This window comes from Anser brachyrhynchus (genome assembly GCF_964034855.1).
Source record: "Anser brachyrhynchus genome assembly, chromosome: 5".
Taxonomy (NCBI): Eukaryota; Metazoa; Chordata; class Aves; order Anseriformes; family Anatidae; genus Anser; species Anser brachyrhynchus.
The window spans coordinates 64,664,290-64,681,844 of NC_137699.1; the positions used below are offsets into that span (position 1 = coordinate 64,664,290).

A 17,555-nucleotide genomic window follows, 5' to 3' on the forward strand; every position below is an offset into this window, starting at 1 on the left:
ACAGTCAGATTGTTTGACGTGAGGAGCTCCTGGCTCTTCCTGATGAGCGTAGGGTGTATGTTGACGTGGCTTATGGGACTTTTTCCTCCAGTTCAGAATTTCTAGAAATTTCCTTAACTTTTTCCATGCAGTACACTGAGTCGTGGCCCTCCTCTAAACTCCTTGTATTTAGATGTACAAAAAATATTCAGGTTAGGTATGTGCTCTGCAGCAGTTCTTTGGTGTTTAGAGTTTGCTGTAATGAAGGGTCAATGAGTGTTAATGTGACTTTTCTATTAGACCTTGCTGATCCTTTACAGGAAGGAGAAACTGCAGCGAGGAGTGCATGAGCACCCAAAGCAAACAAGAAAAATCAGAAATAAAAATAGTTTGTTGAAGTTATTAGCAAATATTTCTGGTTGAAATGTGCTGTTCATCATGCCTAATATGAGTTGTTGTTTTTTTTCCAGTCTGCAAATTATTTGCATAATATATTTGCTGGATTTTGTGGATGTAAGCATTCTTTGTTCTTCTGTTTTCAAACAAAGAAGTTCAGTTTGTCTTCCAAAGTTATTTACCGTGACAGTTTCCAACTGTCATACAATGCGTGGTTCCTCCTCTTGAATCACAGTGTGTTAGTTCCCCGAGCCTGGGGAACGGGATGCAGCTTTTATAAGGGAGCGAGAGATGCGGAGTAAAGGCTAGTGCATTTTCTTGCAAATTTATTTTTGATACAATCTGTGCAATTTTCAAACTTCACAAATTCTCAAAAGCACATCAGCCACTTGGGTTTTTGAATGCACGGTTACATCTAAATAGCAGCAGTTAGGCAGACACGTTTCATGCCATACCTGATCATCACAGCCAGTGCAGAAGTCTCTTTGTTCTCTGATTGAGGGCTAGCTTCCTCAACAGAAGAAGTTCCTCACATCACGTGCAAGAGGGTGTCCACAGGTAGCCAGATGCTATGCTGGTTTTCCTGCGTTGAACAAAACAAGCCAACCAAACAAAAAAGAAACCACAACTAATTAATTAACTGTTAATTCCTTTCAGAGCTGTGGAAGTGCTAATTCAGCAAGGCATTTGTAAGCTCCAAAGAGTTGTTCTGTTCAAGGAGCTACTGAGCTAACAAAATTGAGTCTGAATTAGCGTTTTCACCACTTGCAGAGATGGAAGGAGCCAACACACCAGACTTTCTTCGCATGCTTGGTGCCTTGTACATCTGTTTGCGTTTGGTGCTGTTACGCTTCCTGCACGCAGCACGTGCAAACTGTGTATTACCCAAAGTATGGGATCCAGACACGGAAATTTTCAGCTTGTAGCCTTCACCATTTGTAACAACACCACACTTTACATTGGCTGTAAATGCATAAATACAGGAGAGTGCTGCTAGTATGTCCTGATCTCAGTCAAACACTTCTCACCTGGGGCACTGTCCATGGGAGGGCAGAGAGAGCAGGAGAGGAAAACAGGGCAACCTGGAAAACTTTTCGATAGACCATGAAGTCAGCACAATGAGAAGAAATTCTGGATTTAGACATTGGTCTTCCAGTACTTGTGTTCCACCTCGATACTTGCTTGTAACATTTCCAACTGTTATTTTGCTTGTGGGGCTTTCTGGTTGGAGACAGCATATAAACATGTACATAACAACATATACATGCATACATACTGAAGCACACATATATAGGGGGATAGGGGTCTTGGGATTACATAAGTAGCATTTTGTATTCAGTGCATCAAAACATATGTGTATTTGAAGAACTTAATGGCTGACTCTGAGGCACTCCTCCAAAAATAACTATTGAACCAGCTCTGCTTTATAGCAAACAATTTGCTGGTGTAAACGGTGATAGTTCTTAATAGCTTTATAGTCATTAAAAGGGTGACAAGAAAAATAAATAAGTGAGTAGCAGTATTATTTTGCTCTTGTATAGTAGATGAGGGGAATGCTAGTGAAAGATGCTTGTCTTGCCAGGACGATAGCGGGGAATTGTGTTCCCCGGGGAGGCTGTGCCCTAGGTTGGCATGGGGTCCTCAGCGCTGAACCTGCCTGTGAGATGGCCTCAAGAACCGTGCCTGCCTTAGGGCTCCCATCTGAAACGCTGAGACTGCCTCATTTCTGCTTTATGTGGGTTAGAGAATTAATTACATTCGTATGGTTAGCTTGAATAATCATGGATGGAAATAGAGGTCCTTGTAAGTGGTGATGATGTTCTCTGAGTTGCACGTGCAGCCTTCAGCCTCGGGTTGCTGCGGCGAGTACGGGATGGGCGTTCCTGTTCTGGCGAGACGCAGCCTGAGAAGCACGCCCGCGGTACTCACCATGGGCTCTCCCCTGAAGTTACATCCCAGAAGAGCATCTTTCTGCCTTTTGCCATTGACTGCCAGCTAGGACCTGAAGATGGACGCTCAGCCCTGTCACCTTTTGGAGCCGGCAGCAGTTTCAGCACCTGAACCAGCTGGTGCGGGCAGCAGCCCTGTGCTGCGCTGGGGTACGGCAGCCTGCCCCCGGGCAGCCGCAGGAGCAGAAGGAGCCCTCCAGGCTGCCCCGGGGGATGGCACGGCTGTGAGCCAGGGCAGGCTGTAGCCTCGGGCATGTGCTTACCTCTTCCCGTTTAACCAGCTGGCACAAAGCTGTTTTACATGGTCATGTTTGTTTCCAGATAGACTGGAGATGCTGCTGCTGGTTGTATTAGCGATGCCAGATGGACATCTCTATTTTCTCTGTGCTCCCATACCATAGGGGTGAAGAAGGGCTTATAAAGACATCCAGAAACAAAGATTCATGAATTATTTCAAGTCCCAATTTTTCATTTTGGAAATGACAAATATTTTAGCATTGTATGTTCTGTGATGATATTTGATTAAGATCTCATCCTACAAAAAAATAACCATGTGCTGAATGCGTGCACGGGAGTCTTTAGTGACTTCCTAACCATCATCTGTAGGTATAAAGTGACTCATGAACGTATGTCTTGGCAAAGTCTGAAGGTGCAAAATTGGTGCTTTATTAGACTAAACTGCTGGTTTTTTTTTTTTGTTTTGTTTTTGTTTTTTTTCATATTTCAGCCTTAAAAAAAGGACGTTTCTGGATCACCCCTGACCCATACCATAAAGACGACAATATCCAGATTGGGCGAGAGGTGAAAATCTCCTGCCAGGTGGAAGCCGTCCCTTCGGAAGAGCTGACGTTCAGCTGGTTCAAAAATGGACGCCCCTTGCGAAGCTCCGAACGGATGGTCATCACACAGACTGACCCCGACGTGTCGCCTGGCACCACGAACCTGGACATCATTGACTTGAAATTCACGGACTTTGGGACATACACGTGTGTGGCGTCTCTGAAAGGAGGCGGCATATCGGATATCAGCATTGATGTCAACATCTCCAGCAGTACAGGTAAGGAGGCGTTCTCTGATTTCGGTTTTAATTCTGTATAGCCAAGGGATGGCTTTGCTTGACCCATGGGAAAAAGAGGTGGATATGCAGAGCACTTCTTGTCGTGGGGATATTCAAGCAGGACCTAGGTCAGGGGCTGAGTTCTGTGATTAAAGGACAGAAACTGAGTAAGCGGCACGCGATGCTCTCTCCCAAGAGCACACTAAGGTCCAATTTACTCAGATATGCCTGCTCTTATTGTCAGAAAAATTATTGCTTCTAAAAAAGGACTTTGGCCTTTATTTTGGACTTTCAGGCATCCGGAGTCATGAAAAAATAGCTGGTAGGAAATTACAGGGAGAAGTAGGAGGGTGTTATGTTAACCGGGCTGAATCCATCCAGCTGCTCCCATCGAACAGCGAGTGCCAAGAACAGCGGAAGGAGCTCTCTTTTTTCTTAAAGATTACGCATTGCTTGGTGGTGAATCATGCTATTCCCAACAGGGAAAAAGTTTAAGATATCTATTATGCATATCTCCAGATCAGTGACTGAAACGTCTCTCTCTTGGATGAGCTAAAACCTTGGCTATTACCTTGACTGATAATAAATGTTTTGTTGTGGCTATCGAGTAGGAGTGTGTAACACAACACTAGTTGTCTGCTTTTCTTTATCACTTTGCTAATAGCTGGTTTGTAACCAATATATTTCTCAGACCCCCCACAGTTGAAATTAATTACTGAGGTAGTCCATGTTAAAATAATAAAATGAAAAACATTCTGAATGCTGGATTTTTTCCTGCCAAAAATTACTTGTAACCAAAAATAAGGGTTGCTGGTTGATTTCTACAGGGAAAAAACAACCGAGAAACTTCTGTTTTCAGAACACTATTTTATGTTAAAGCGCAGAGGCAGAGTGTTAGTATTACAGCTGCTATCCATCCTGTCTTTTATGTAAAGCATTGCTGTGCTTTTCTTCAGATTATGCATGTTATTCACTGGGGTAAGGCATGTGTTGTGTGCTGTTTAGAAGTGAGACAACAAAGAATGCATTGAAAAGCATTTTTATAGCATGGAAAGAAAATGTTTAATAGACATCTTCTGACCCCTTTTTACCAAACACATTCAAGTGTGTGCTTTCTACTTTCTCAGAGAGATTAATTGCACTCTATTTCATCAAACAATATATCCACGTTTCTATTTTCCAACTCTTACAGTATCAGTTATGCTTGACAAGTACATATCATGTCTAAACAATCTCTCACAACTGTCATGATAAATTACTGTTTAGATTTTAATACTTGAACCTGCCGCCCATCCTCAGTAAGATACTGGTGCTGGTAGGAGAAGTGGTTTGCTTGCTGGCGTTACATTTCAGTGAAGAGCTGGAACTGCAGTGTGCAGGGTTTCCTCAGGACCAACGAAGTTGCATAATTGCAAGCTGTCCTGTTTTGGTGCTGAGCAGAAAGCTTGGAAGACCTCGTTTACTCCATTTCTCCTCAGCTGACCTGTAGTTTACAAGTGTTTTGCATGCCCAGCTTTTTCAGTGGCATGTGATTGTGGTCCTTTTATGTGACAAATAACTGCGGTCCAAAACTATGCTATGGAGATTTAATTTAGCTCATATCCATCTCATGCTCAGTGATTACTTCTCCAAGTAAGCATAAAACTTGTGTGTATGTGCAAGCTGAGAGGTGCTCCTCCACATGGTGGCCTTGTAGTGGAGCAAGAGCTGCAGGGGTGTGTGGTCACAGGTCCTGCTTGAGCACCACGTTGCTTCTGACACGTGTCTGGGAGGTTTGCCTGCTGAAAGGTTTTCATTGAGAATATTACATACGATACGGAGCTGAGATAGCTTGACCTGTGATCGAGTTAGGGAACACGTAAGCAAAACGGACGTAGGTAGGTCCATGGGACTGGATAGGAGGTATCTAAGGGAGCTGAGCAGTGGCCCTTCAGGGCCACTTGATCATTTTGAAAGGTCATGGTGACTTAAAGACGTCCAACAGAGACTGGAAAAATGTACATTTTAGCCTGTCTTCACAAAGGCAAGACGAAGACCCAGGGAAGCACAGGGTGTCATCCCCACCTCAGTCCCTGGGAAGGTCAGGGAGCATGTCCTGAGACATGCAGAGAGTTGTGGTCATGGATGCAGAGTCCAATTTCGTGTGCATGTAAGTGAGCAAGCAGTCAGTGTTTACACAGCTCACACCTCTGCTGCGTTTCCCACCCTGAAACATAATGCAAACATATTTAAACCTCGAGAGACAGGAGGAAAAAAAAAAAAACAAACTCATTTAATTTAGTTTAGCTAGTCATTATTTTGTTATTTAATTGTTTATTTTGGATGTGGCTTATTTTTCAGACATCCTTGAATATTTTGCTTCTTTTTGCAAAAATTTATAAGTATAAATCAGAAGTATTTTTTCTTACTGCTCGACGACCCCTGAAATGTTCTTACCATGTTTCGTGGACTTTTAATTGACTTCCCAGCAGCTGTGCTGGAGCAGAGCAGGGAGTTGGGTGAGATCTGGGGAGGGCGATGCCCGTTGCAGCGCTCCAGGCTGGGGCTGCCTGGCGGAGGAGCAGCTCCGGGGGTCCCAGTAGGCAGTGGGGGGGATGTGAGCAGCACTGCTCCCTGCCAGCCATGGGGGCCAGTGGATACTGGGTCCGGTTTGGGGCCCCCGGTAACGGAAGGACTTCAGTAAACTGGAATGGGTCCAGCCGAGGCTGTGAAGATGGTCAGGGCTAGAGCCCTCAGCCTTTGGGGAACGACTTGGGGACCAGGACCTGCCCAGCCTGGAGAAGAGCCAGCCCTGGGGTACCTGACGGCAGCCGTGCCCTGCTGGTAAGGGAGGTGTTGAGGGAACGGAGCTGGGCTCTTTGCAGCAGTGGGGTGGGAAGGTCGGAGACAACGGGCAGGAGCTGGAATGGGAGGTTCAGAATGGATCTAAGGAGAACCTTCTTCCCTTTGAGGACAGCGAAGCATGAGACAACAGAGAGGTTGTGGGATCTCCATCCTGGAAGGCTTTGGAGACCTGACAAAGCAAGACCTGACCTTGCACCTGGACATGCTTTTTGCTGGTTTGTGGACTAGACACCTCCCGAGCTTCCGTCCCACCTCAGTTATCCCATGAAAACTAGGGGCAGAAACGCTAACCAGCAGGCTCACGGACAGGGGAACAGCCCGTCTCTTAGCTGGAAGGACCATTTTTTTCAGGCTTATTAATGCATATCTTGCTATCAGGTAAAGGACTGAGTAGCAAAGAGAGGATTGTTGTAGGGTAAGTGCCGAGTTTGCATGATGGATAGCGACTGCATGCAAAGTCTGCTGCCTGCTTGCTAGGGTGAAGTGGACAGCGATGTTTGTGCAGTCATGCATTTCCCATCTGGCAGAAAGTAACCGCCGTGTTATCTGTACTTGCTGGGGAGTCTTTGGGGAAATTGATGGGATTATTGGAAACATCCATTAGATGACGGTACCTGTAAGCCCTTCAAAATTTCCGTAGGCAGTGATGAATTATGTCAGCTCTTACACTCACTGTCCTGTAACACTCAAGAAAATCAGAAAAGGGGGGGAAAAACAGCATTTGGAATTCGCCTTGTTTAGCATCTTAAAAAATATTCTGCCTATCCGTGTGACTTCATTACCTGATTAAGTGGAAGCTGAAATAGTTTCAGTGTGCGTTTGAAGGTCATTGCTGATTCATCAGGAATCATTACTGCTGTGGTAATTATGAACATAAGGCCTAAGCACAAACACATTTTCCAAATGCCAGAACTTGCATGGACGTACTGAGTACTGTGCTGTGTGTCTGCTTTCTAGTCTCGCGAAGAACTGTCTCTCCCTGACATCCGCGAGTTCCTCCTGGAGCCACGAAGTCGGGCAGGGGAGGCTGCGTCACCTCCTGAGCAAGGAAGGAAGGAGGCAGCTGGGTCCCCTCTGCCTCCGGCAGGTTGGAAAGGGACATTTGGCTGTCCAAGGGAGCTGTCAGCCTCTTGGCGTGCTTGGTGTTACCCTTCTTTTAGCAGGAAGGTTTTCCCCTCTGATAGTTTGTACTTTCAGCAGGAAAGGCATATGAGTGCCTCGTATAAATGGACCTGAAGTAATCCCCTAGCAGTCTCCCGACTACATCGCTGTAAAGTAGGTCACTGAATAGTGGAAATGAAGACTCAAATGTTGTATCTTTCCCTGTAAAAGCCCTGTCATCCATAAAACCAACCCAGGGCAAATGTTACTGAGAGAAAGAATGGCTCTTCCGTGTGTGCATGTCATGGGAATCTAAGGGCTGTTAATACAGCAACAAAAACAAAAATAAAACACATAAAACGGTCCCAAGGTAACCAAAAAAGAGAGGTGGGTCAGAAGAGCCTGTTAGTCGTTGTATGTGATCTTTTTCTCTGCCTTAAATATCATATTAAAAGAAAGAAAAATAAGGCTTTAGGTCACGTATGGTGTGCTGTGTTCAGTGTGGGCTCTTAGTCTGTCTTCATCCCCCTAAATTCAGTATCAGTACAGTAGGAGATGTAACATCTGTCACTTCTGGCTTATTCTCTTCTCGCCATCCCCCTGGAGGCAGCACTGTGCAGTGAAGTGAGTTGTTCTTTCAGGGGGGTTATTTTACTTTATTCAAGGCTTCGCTGCTCAGCACTGCTGTTAGAAGGGCTGGATGGAGGAAATGGCTGATGCTTTTAGGCAGCAGGTAGCGGTGACCTTTCTCTTCCTAAGAGAATTCTTTCTGCTGTTTCAGTCCTACCCAGCGTGGGTACAATTAGATATTCGACGTGGTAAATCTGTCATCCCAATTCTTCGTCTCTGGGTGAATGTGAAGATGTGCAGAGTGCGTACCACCCTGGGTAGTCATGCCAAGAGACCGATTTTGTTTTGCATAAGTGCTTCCAGATAGGCAGAGTAATTCCTGGAGAACCGCTGTATATGAGGCCACGCATCTGCCCTGCAGCGCGGTGATTGGGGCTTCCCTGGTAAACTAATCGGCTGTTAAATAATGATTAATTAAGTGTCCAGGCTGATGCATTAGAACATGTGGCCTTAGTGAAGTGTGTGTCCTCTGGTCATCTTGCTCCTCCTCTGATGATACATAAAAGATCTTCATTTCAGTGCTAAATGTTTATTAAAATCAAAGTGCAGCCTCTTTGCATAATGAAAAATGCTTTCTGTGAGATAATTAGTGGTCCAATTAAGATATTTGTAAACCTTAAGCACTGTCCAGAGTGATCGTTCACGGGCAGCCCTGAGATATTTCAGGGGTACTACCAGCAAATAGGCAGACCTGGCATTATTGCAGCAAATTGATTGGTTTTGTGGGCCATTATCTTCGGAGTTTATCTTTGAAGGGAGTAGGTGAACAGAAGGGACAGATAAACGCCGGATTCTGTTAAAAAGCTTTTCTTTCATTGTTCTATTTTAGTACTTAATGTGCAGAGATTTTTCTCTTTAATCTCATCCCTGGGAGCCGCAGTCCCTTCCCGTAGCGCAACTTGCTGCACGGCCAGCCGAGCTCCTTGGCTGCGTGCTCCCGCGGGCTGCCTGCCGTGCTGCCGGCGTTTCCGAGCCTCGCGGTGCCAGCTCCCGGCTCCCCCGGGACACCCGATTTCTGTGGGATGTGCTCATCCACCGTGGACTCGCTCCAGCTCGGTTTCTGGAAGTAGGCGTCCTCCTCGGCGGCCGCACGTGGCAGAGTCTCCTCGCTCTCCTCCAGAGGTCAGCTCACCGCCTCGCCTTGCCTGTGGCTCACGGAGCTCCTCAGCACGACTCCCACGAGATCACTGAGAGCTAATTTTGGCTAATTTGCTGCTGGCTGGGTATGCTCTAGGCTTAAAGAGAGCCTCTTCAGAATCTGACTGCAGACTGAGGTGGTGCTTTAAGGTGTTAGAGATGTGCTGAGCTGAGTATTGATTCTGGAATTATTTTACTGTCTAAATAGATCTTTTGTGCAAGTGCCACCATGAAATCCGTGGTGGCTGCTCATGTCTTCACTTGCAATTGGAATTGGCTTGTGCCCAAGAAAGTGTGGGCCGTGGTACTTTCTCTTCTCCCTTGCATGGGTACAGGACAGCACACAGGCAACCGAAACAATGAGAAGAGAAAGCAACTTTGAAATCAAGGCACGATTTCCTTGCAGTTTGCCTTCCACATGAGTAACTGGTAGGTCCTCTTCCACTTTGCTCACCGCTGGAGAGCCTCTCAGCACGTGCTTCCTTCTTTTAAAAGAAATACGTGTCAGGGGCAGGCTGAGCACTTTTATTCTCTGTCCACAGAGATGTCCTGAGAATCTGAATAGCTGTCACTTGCTGCTCTGCAAAGGCTAAATGATCCTGCTCAAATACAGCTTGTGTACAGCTTGGTGTCCTGTAGCAAAGCTCAGGCTGTCCTTCGTACCCGCCTGCAAAACCCCTCCATCACACAAGGAGTGTGAATCGCGGGCAGGGACTGCAATGCATGTGTCTTGCAGAGGATGATTAATATTAGAGATTCAGACCTTCAAATTCATAAATATTAGAGAAGGAGGATATGCAAATAATTGCACCTTTATCTTCTAGCCAGTGTAGATTCTTCAATATTGGTTGTCCAGGCAGGTTTTAAATTACTTGAACAATGTGACTTCCAACACTTATTTTGAGAAATTATCTCCGAGTAATCCCCAGTATGGATTATTTCTTGATATGCAGCTCAAACCCTCCTTTGCTTTGCTTTATCCTGTAATTACTAGTTATTAGTCCATTTTAAGCAGCCCGATCACTCTAGCCCACAACTCCTACAAGCACAAGCAGCCACCACATCCCCGTCACTGCTTAGGCTGGCAGTCATCACTTCGGGGTTTCCCTTCTCCGTCCTGAGGCTCCCAAGGAAAGACAAAAATGAGGGTAACCCCTGCATCACCCGTGCCCGCTGTAACCCCAGTGAAGTGCTCAGTGACAGTCTGTCCTTCCCCAAGTCTGCCTCGGGTCATCTCTCCAAGGCCCTCCTGACCTTCTCACATTGTCTTCTGCACCTTCACATGGTTTCTTGTAAGCAAGTTCTGGCTTCTTCCTTCCCTTCTTTGTTGCTGCAGTCACAGGGCAGCTAATTAAGCTATCTGAAGGTTTAAAATAGGGGCAGTAACTGGGCTCATCAGGATGTCAGAGATCGAGATTAGACTACACCTAGATTTTATCTACCTGGAATACACAGTGAGTAAATATATTAAGTGTATACATTTTGGCTTTTTCTTTGAACAAGCTGCTTTGGTCCTGTCCCTGGGCTCCCATAGACGGTGACTGCTGGACCAAGGATCCGACAAAATTGCATTAGTACCACCACAGGTCAGACTGCAGGGTTTAGCCTGCTTTCCGATCCCTCGTTACAGGCAGCCAAATCTGCCTGGGGAGCAGTGAAAATTAAAAAAAAATGGAGAAAAAAAAGAAAAAAACGGGACAAGAATACAGCGATACTTCTGCCATCTGACCTTTGGTGAGTCAGCGACTTTCGGAGGCAAAGGTTGTCTGAGACCATTTTATTTAAAGGCCAAGAGGGGACATAGATCAGCAGTAGCTCTGATGTGTGTGCCTCTGCCCCTTCCAAAGGATACCGGTACGTGTTTTAAACTCAGTGGTACTTCAGAGTAACCAGCGCTTTTGTTTCTCAAGCGATAACCCTCTGCTTTAGGAAACAGGTTTAAGCGCTAAGAGCATTAACTTATTTAAGCCACTTGCTGCATGAATAAGGTGATGTTTGTTGTTTCAGATATCGGGTATAGCCAATTTATTATTCCGCGCAGGCAGGAACAGAATTGACCTTTATTTGCAGCAGGCTCTGGCTGGTGCTGCAGGAGACGTGCTGATGCCTCAGCCGAGGGCTGAGTCCCTGCCGGCCGCTGCTTGTGCCACAGCAGCACCTGCTGGGAGCGGGGTTTGGCACAGCCAGAGGCAGCCGGGCACCGCTGGCAGCCCCCAGCCCCTTGGTGGCACCTCTGCTGGCTCCTGCACCCTCGCTTGCACACCCGTCTCCTGCGCTTTTTGGCACCCCTCGCTCCTGCAGCTCCTGGCACCTCCCCGCTCCTGGGCCGTGGGCAGGGAAGCAACGCTGGACGTGATTATTTTCTCCTCTGGTCTCTACCTCTCACCATCTTTTTTATTTTTATTCCTTCCTTCTTTCTCTGTGGGCATTGCGTTGATGTGAGTTTCTTTTATGACTTTTTTTTATTTTTAGGCTTTATTGCTTGTGGGAAGCAGTCGTGCGTGGTCGGGCTGCCAGCGCCTGTCAGGCAGCAGGTGCTCAGCACGGCACCCCCCATTATTTTTTGACCCCGTAGATAATTTAAGCCAAATTTGACAGCGGAATAAAGACCTCAGACATAATTAAGTACCTGCAAGTTTGTGAAAATAAATAGGTGGGTATAAAAAGGGAAAGCCTACCAAACCCTGCGTGGAGGTTTGATGCCGTGCTTCCTCCTAATGAGGTGAGGCAGCAGGGGATCGGCAGGGGGGACCTGGGGCCACAGCGGTGCCGTGCGGCAGGGGAGCACCCCCGTGGGAGCTCAGTGTCCTGGGCACTGCCAGGCAAGTGCCGTACGTGAAAGCTGCAGCCGGGCTTCTGATTTACGGCACTGCCCCTGCGATGATTTGTTTTAATAGGTGGCCTTGCTTCGCCTCTCTCCTTCTTTGCTTCCAGTAACAAGAATGTTAACAAATACAGTAAACCATAACAGTCTGTTGGCTGGCTTATAACATGATGGCTGCTGATTGTGTTGCAAATGCCCCAGGAGGAGTCAGGTTATTCTGAGGTATCTTTCCGTGTTGGGTACTGATACAGCCTGCCTGCAAACCTCATGTTTGAGGTGGTAAAAAGGTACCACAGGTAAAAACCTGTGGTGTTTACCTTGGCAGCGTGCAGCTTTTGCAGTAGTCTTTTGCTCTCCAGAAAGGAAACTGCGTTGGAGAGGGTGAATGACTTGCTCACTGTTGCACAGGATCTTTTTTGCATGCATCGTGTTCCCCCCGCCCCAAAGACCCATGGCCTGCCATTCGCTCTCCTCCCTCTCAGAAGCCAGGAGCGATGTGTGACCACGTGAAACCATTTCTTCCTGGTGTCTTCTTTACATGAGTCATAGTTTGAGTGTCCAAACTTCTGAATTTCACCCGCCTCTACTTGTCAGCCTGTGTCCTGCATTTGGCAGGGTTCTGCAGCCAGAGCTCAAGGCCGTTGCCTTTCTACACCCATGCAGTGCAGCTGCGAGGGAGGCAAGTGTTTAGGAGCCCCCAGTTGCACTGACACACGTCTGCCCTCCTTCCTCTCTAGGTCCACCTCATGGACACCCTAAACCTGGCTATTTTCCTGCCCCAGGTCACTGTGACAAGCTTAGTGAATGAGTTTTTTAAACCAGAACGTTGTAGGTATTTGGGAAACAGCTCCTCGACCTATTTGTATCCCATTGCTGTTTCTGGGATTTGATCAGCTTCCACAGGTGAAGCTGGCTTTGCTGCCTCCTTTCTTTTTTACCTTCTGGTGTGCGTTGCCGTCAGAGGCAGTGTTCGCACAGGGGTGCTCGCTGTGCCAAGCCCTGCTCCTGGCCCGGCACCTGAGAAGAGAAGTTACAGCCCTTGCCCGGGTGTGTGATTTGAGGCTAAGACAGACTATGATTTTGTGTTGCAGACCCATTGCTCTTGTGGCAGTCTGGAACTTGCTGCCAGCATAACGCATCCAGAAACGGGCCTAGAAGGGCCTGGAGGGGCAGGGAGCAAGAGGAGAGCCAAGGAGGGGGCCTGCAGCATCCATACAACTGGGATGAGCTTTGCTCAAAGATCCAATCCCCGGGAGCAAAGTAAACGTTTTAGGGGCGGCCCGGACAGGACAGTGGGTATTTGGGCAGAATTGAGAAGCCACAAGCAGGTGAGCTGGGAAAAAAGTTCAGAAGGCGGCTCCTTGCGCCCTGCAGGGAGGCAGTACACAGTGTGCTTTCAGACCTCTTTAAACTGTACTTTCCTTCCCAGAACGGTGACTTTTTCCCAGAGTAGCCTGTGCATCAATTGCTTTAGAAAGTGGCCTTTCGGCATCTATTTGGTGTGCTCGCTTTCAGGAGGGAAGGCGGAGGCGCCCCCCCACAAGCACCCAGCCGATGCAGGCCCAGCACAAACACCGAGTACCTCAGCGCAGAAACGTGGGATGTAGAAATAAAGGTGAGGGAAGGGCAGGCTGGTGGGGAATCCCGGTCAGAACGGCTCGGAGAACCATAGCGCCTGTCCGAGAGCTGGCTGTGCTCATCGCGGGGTGAGCCCAAGCTGGCACAGCCAAGCAGCTCCAGCCCTTCTGCAGGGCCCGTGCCCAGGGGCCTTGCGCAGAAGCAGGTGGGAGCCCCACGGATGTATATTCACGTCGCCACCTCGATGCCCGGTACCGTGCGTGCTGACAGCTCCCAGACTTCTGCCTCCCACTTAACCCTGAGGAGTGCCGTCCCCAGCGGGGCACAGGCTGTGTCTGCACCACGTGGAGCCCAGCGAGGGAGCTGTATAGCTGGGCACATCGTGCTGTGCCTCCTCTTCTGGCAGCTGGCATGTGAGGGTCTGCAGGAAGGTCAAAGTTACTGCCACCAAGAATGATTCCAAAAGCTCCAGGACCCATTGTTTTTGTCCTGTCCCTCGCTGCCTTCATCATCCTCTTCCCTCTGTATTTTTTTCTGAGGCCTCTGCAAAGACTGCTTTCACGGCTTTGGACCTCCTTCGCTGGGGTTGGCCATCTTGTGTCCTGCAGCTCCTCCTCGCCAGCGGCATCTGCAAGGTGATCGCTCTCCAAGTGATCCGGGGCTCCTTGGGATCATAATAATCAAATAATGGATCTTGGGAATGTGGGAATGTTTTATTAAGCAGTTCTTTTATTCTTTCTTTTTTTTTTTTTAATATATATATATAAGATAATTTTTCCTTTACTCTCCTGTGGAAAACAGTTATTTCCACTAATGCATGTCCCATCAGATTCAGGTAGAGTTCTTAAAACCTTCAAAGCAGCTGAAAACAGCATTTTGAAGCCTACAAAAGTCTCTGATATAAACTCTGATTATTAGTGGCTTTGTCAGATGTGTTTCTCCAGCAGAGCTGTTTCTCGCTGGTACAAGTCTTTTATTTCTGTCTCTGGAGGCCTGAAAATCGCCGTTGGTTATTCTGCCTGCAGATGGGAGTCCTGGTGCAGGCTGCATTTTGTCAGCCCTGGCGTTCAGACAGGGTGCTCAAGGGCAGGACGGTGTGGGAGGCGATGCTCCCAGGAGGGGCTGGTTTTAAAACACATGGCTCTCCAAGTGACTCAGGACAGAAGACCTGTAAGAGTAGCCAGCTTTCAGAAGGCACAAAGGGAAATGGAGAGAAGGCAGTGTTCAAATCAGGCTTTTTCATATCTTCACCCCCCCATCCAAGCACCCACAGAGCCAAAGGCAGCGCGTGTGATCTGGAGGGCACGAACAGCTTCAGCGCCGGCACTTTGATTTGCGTTGTGCTAAAAGAGAGGAGGAAATTGGATACAAAACCAATATAGGTATGATGAGATGGTAACGATAATTGAACATGGCAAAACTGTTCTCATCAGGCCTGTGGAGCTTGCAGCACTCTGTAATTATTAAATGCAATCACCTAAAACCCAGCGGCAGAGGAGCCGCCTCTGAGGGGACCAACTGTGGGAACTCATTGGGATGCCCGGCGTGCAAACACTGGCTGCTTTGCAAGGGGTGACAAGCGATTTCTGTTCTGGTCGAGCTCCCTGCACTGCAGTGTCTCTCCTGTGGTGAGCAAGGCCTTCTCCTGGCTGCCAAGGGTTGGTCGTTCAAGGCCGGGAGTGGTAAATCAGTCGCTGGCGGCAATTAGGAAGCCTTGCTCTTGAGAGGCTGCCGGGGGTGGAAGGATGGATCCTTCGGCACGGCGGCGCCACGTGTTGTGCTCACAGAGTTACCTAACTCCTGTGGGATGCAGTTCTTCACATCTTCCTTCTGGGTTTGTTAAGGCAGATGTCTTAGGAAAAACACCGCTTTAACGAGCTTCCTGTGACAGAAACATGCCAACTGCCTTTTGCTTTCGGGCTGTGAATTCTGAGCTGGTTTCTGAATTGGCACGGCTCTTCCTCTGCCGTTATGAGCTGGGTAAAATCGGCAGCCAGGCTGTTAGAAAGAAGTGGTTTCAGTTGCAAATACCCATAAAAAGGAAAGCCGTAACTACTGGTGATAAAGGGCCGGTCTGCTGAGCACTGTTAGGGCATTTTGGCACGGGGGGCACACACGTGGTGGTGAGCGAGTTTCAGAGCTGGGGCAGTTAAATCTTACTTTACTTCAGGCAGCTGAGCACCTTGCCTCGTAAATATAGTAGGATTATAGTGGCTCCTGATATGTGCAATCGATGTGCATTGCTCTACGTGTATAAATGATTTCTTGATGTATGATTACAACTGCGTAAGCGAGAAAGCCATCTGATGCTTCCGTAACACTAATTGTCTGAACTGTCTCTTTTTCTCCTTTGAAGTCCCACCCAATTTGACTGTTCCTCAAGAAAAGTCCCCCCTGGTCACTCGGGAAGGGGACACGATCGAGCTGCAGTGCCAGGTGACGGGAAAGCCCAAGCCCATCATCCTGTGGTCCCGAGCCGACAAGGAGGTCGTGATGCCGGACGGGGCGATGCAGACGGAGAGCTACGATGGCATCCTGAGGATCGTGAACGTGTCCAGGGAGATGACGGGAACCTACAGGTGCCAGACCAGTCAGTACAACGGGTTTAATGTGAAACCCAGGGAAGCCTTGGTACAGCTCATCGTGCAGTGTGAGTAGACCCTTATTTTCTTTTCCTGTGGCTTTGCTGAGAAAAAGAAGTTGATTTATTTGTCCCCTAAGTAAACAGCAGCGAAAGTCTTATGGTTGTTACATTTTTGGTGCTGTGTTGTTTGGCTCTGCAGCTCCCTGAATTCATGGTTTTAATGTAAATACAGAAGTAAAAATGACATAGAAGTCCCATTTATACTAAAAAACCGTAGGGCCATGATTATTTCCCAATGCCTAGCGCTATATTTCTTGACACAGGAACGAGCACATGAGGTAGGAGGACATACTTCTAGAAATGTGGATCTGATACTGACCTCATTTGTTGGGAGTGTAAAACAAGGGGGAAAAAAGAGCAAGAGCTGTTCTGTCTTAGCTGATCTGCGTGCAGGTCTGCAGAGCTGCTTAAGACTCTAAATGTGAACTGTCAGCATCAGGAATGGGGGGGGAAAACTTAAGAGGAAATCAATTAATTTGGAAACGTTCAGTGTTTATTATTGGAAAATGAAAAGCCTGAGTTGATATGGCTTATGGGGAACAATGAGCTGTTGTTTGTTGCCGTGTAAAAGATGTTTACTTGCATTTGTCTGTGGAATTTTCAGTAGTTATATACTTGTGCAGCCTGCACTTGTTCCAGTTTCAGATGCCCAAATGTTATGGCAGATTTGCTTTAACAGCGCTCTGTGCTCAGCACAACTGACCTCGTTTGGGGCCTCCAGTGCTGAGGTACTGCAATATACGTAGTTATTGCTAGTAATCAACTGATTTGTTTTTTTCAAGGTCTGTTGTATAACAAAATATTAATGCACTTGATTACGTGTTGTGGTATCTGCCATGCTTTCATCGGAGCTGCTTACTGGTGCACGTTTAGCTTATCTTTTTGTCGGAGCACATCATCTCTTCTGTTTGTCTGTGCCGAGTCCGGCATGGCTGCAACATCCTGGTTCAGGCTGCTCGTGATGCTGGCTGCTGAAAGCTCCTTTGAGTAGTTCGGTTCATGTACCGATGCACATGTGGAGGGCATTCGTGTTAAAGTGAGGGCTCTGGGGGGAAAGCTCTGGAGGTAAATCTGCTCCAGCAGCTACAGACAGCAAAGCCACGAGCAGCGGCGTGGACAAGTCAGCTGCCCCATCCCCACTGCCTTCCTTTGCCACTCCTATGAGAGAACAGGGCTTTCTCCTCGCTGTCTTTAGGAGCATTATGAGTCAAGAGAAGCTCAGTAATTTTCAGCTTTGCTTTTTTTATTATTATTATTTTATCTGAAATCCTCAGAAGCTCAATTCAATGGAGGATACTGAACAGAAGCATTCAGAAGCACTCTTGACATGACTGTGTACAACAGCTGGGATGTGTCTCGTGGTTTGCCCTGGAAGGCTTTATTTCAAGTCTTTGAAAGTCATAGAAACTCTCCTGT

The 17,555-nt window shown here is 47.5% G+C and overlaps 1 protein-coding gene across 4 annotated transcripts in view; it reads left to right on the forward strand.

The window, feature by feature from the left end:
* Nucleotides 1-17,555, forward strand: part of MDGA2 (MAM domain containing glycosylphosphatidylinositol anchor 2) — a 324,296-nt gene that overhangs the window by 195,039 nt on the left and 111,702 nt on the right. For all 4 annotated transcript variants that reach the window (XM_080592726.1, XM_080592727.1, XM_080592728.1 and 1 more), the window contains 2 exons: nucleotides 3,052-3,381; nucleotides 15,852-16,145. In XM_080592726.1, coding sequence (XP_080448852.1) covers nucleotides 3,052-3,381; nucleotides 15,852-16,145 — 624 coding nt within the window. The remainder of the gene's footprint in view (nucleotides 1-3,051; nucleotides 3,382-15,851; nucleotides 16,146-17,555) is intronic.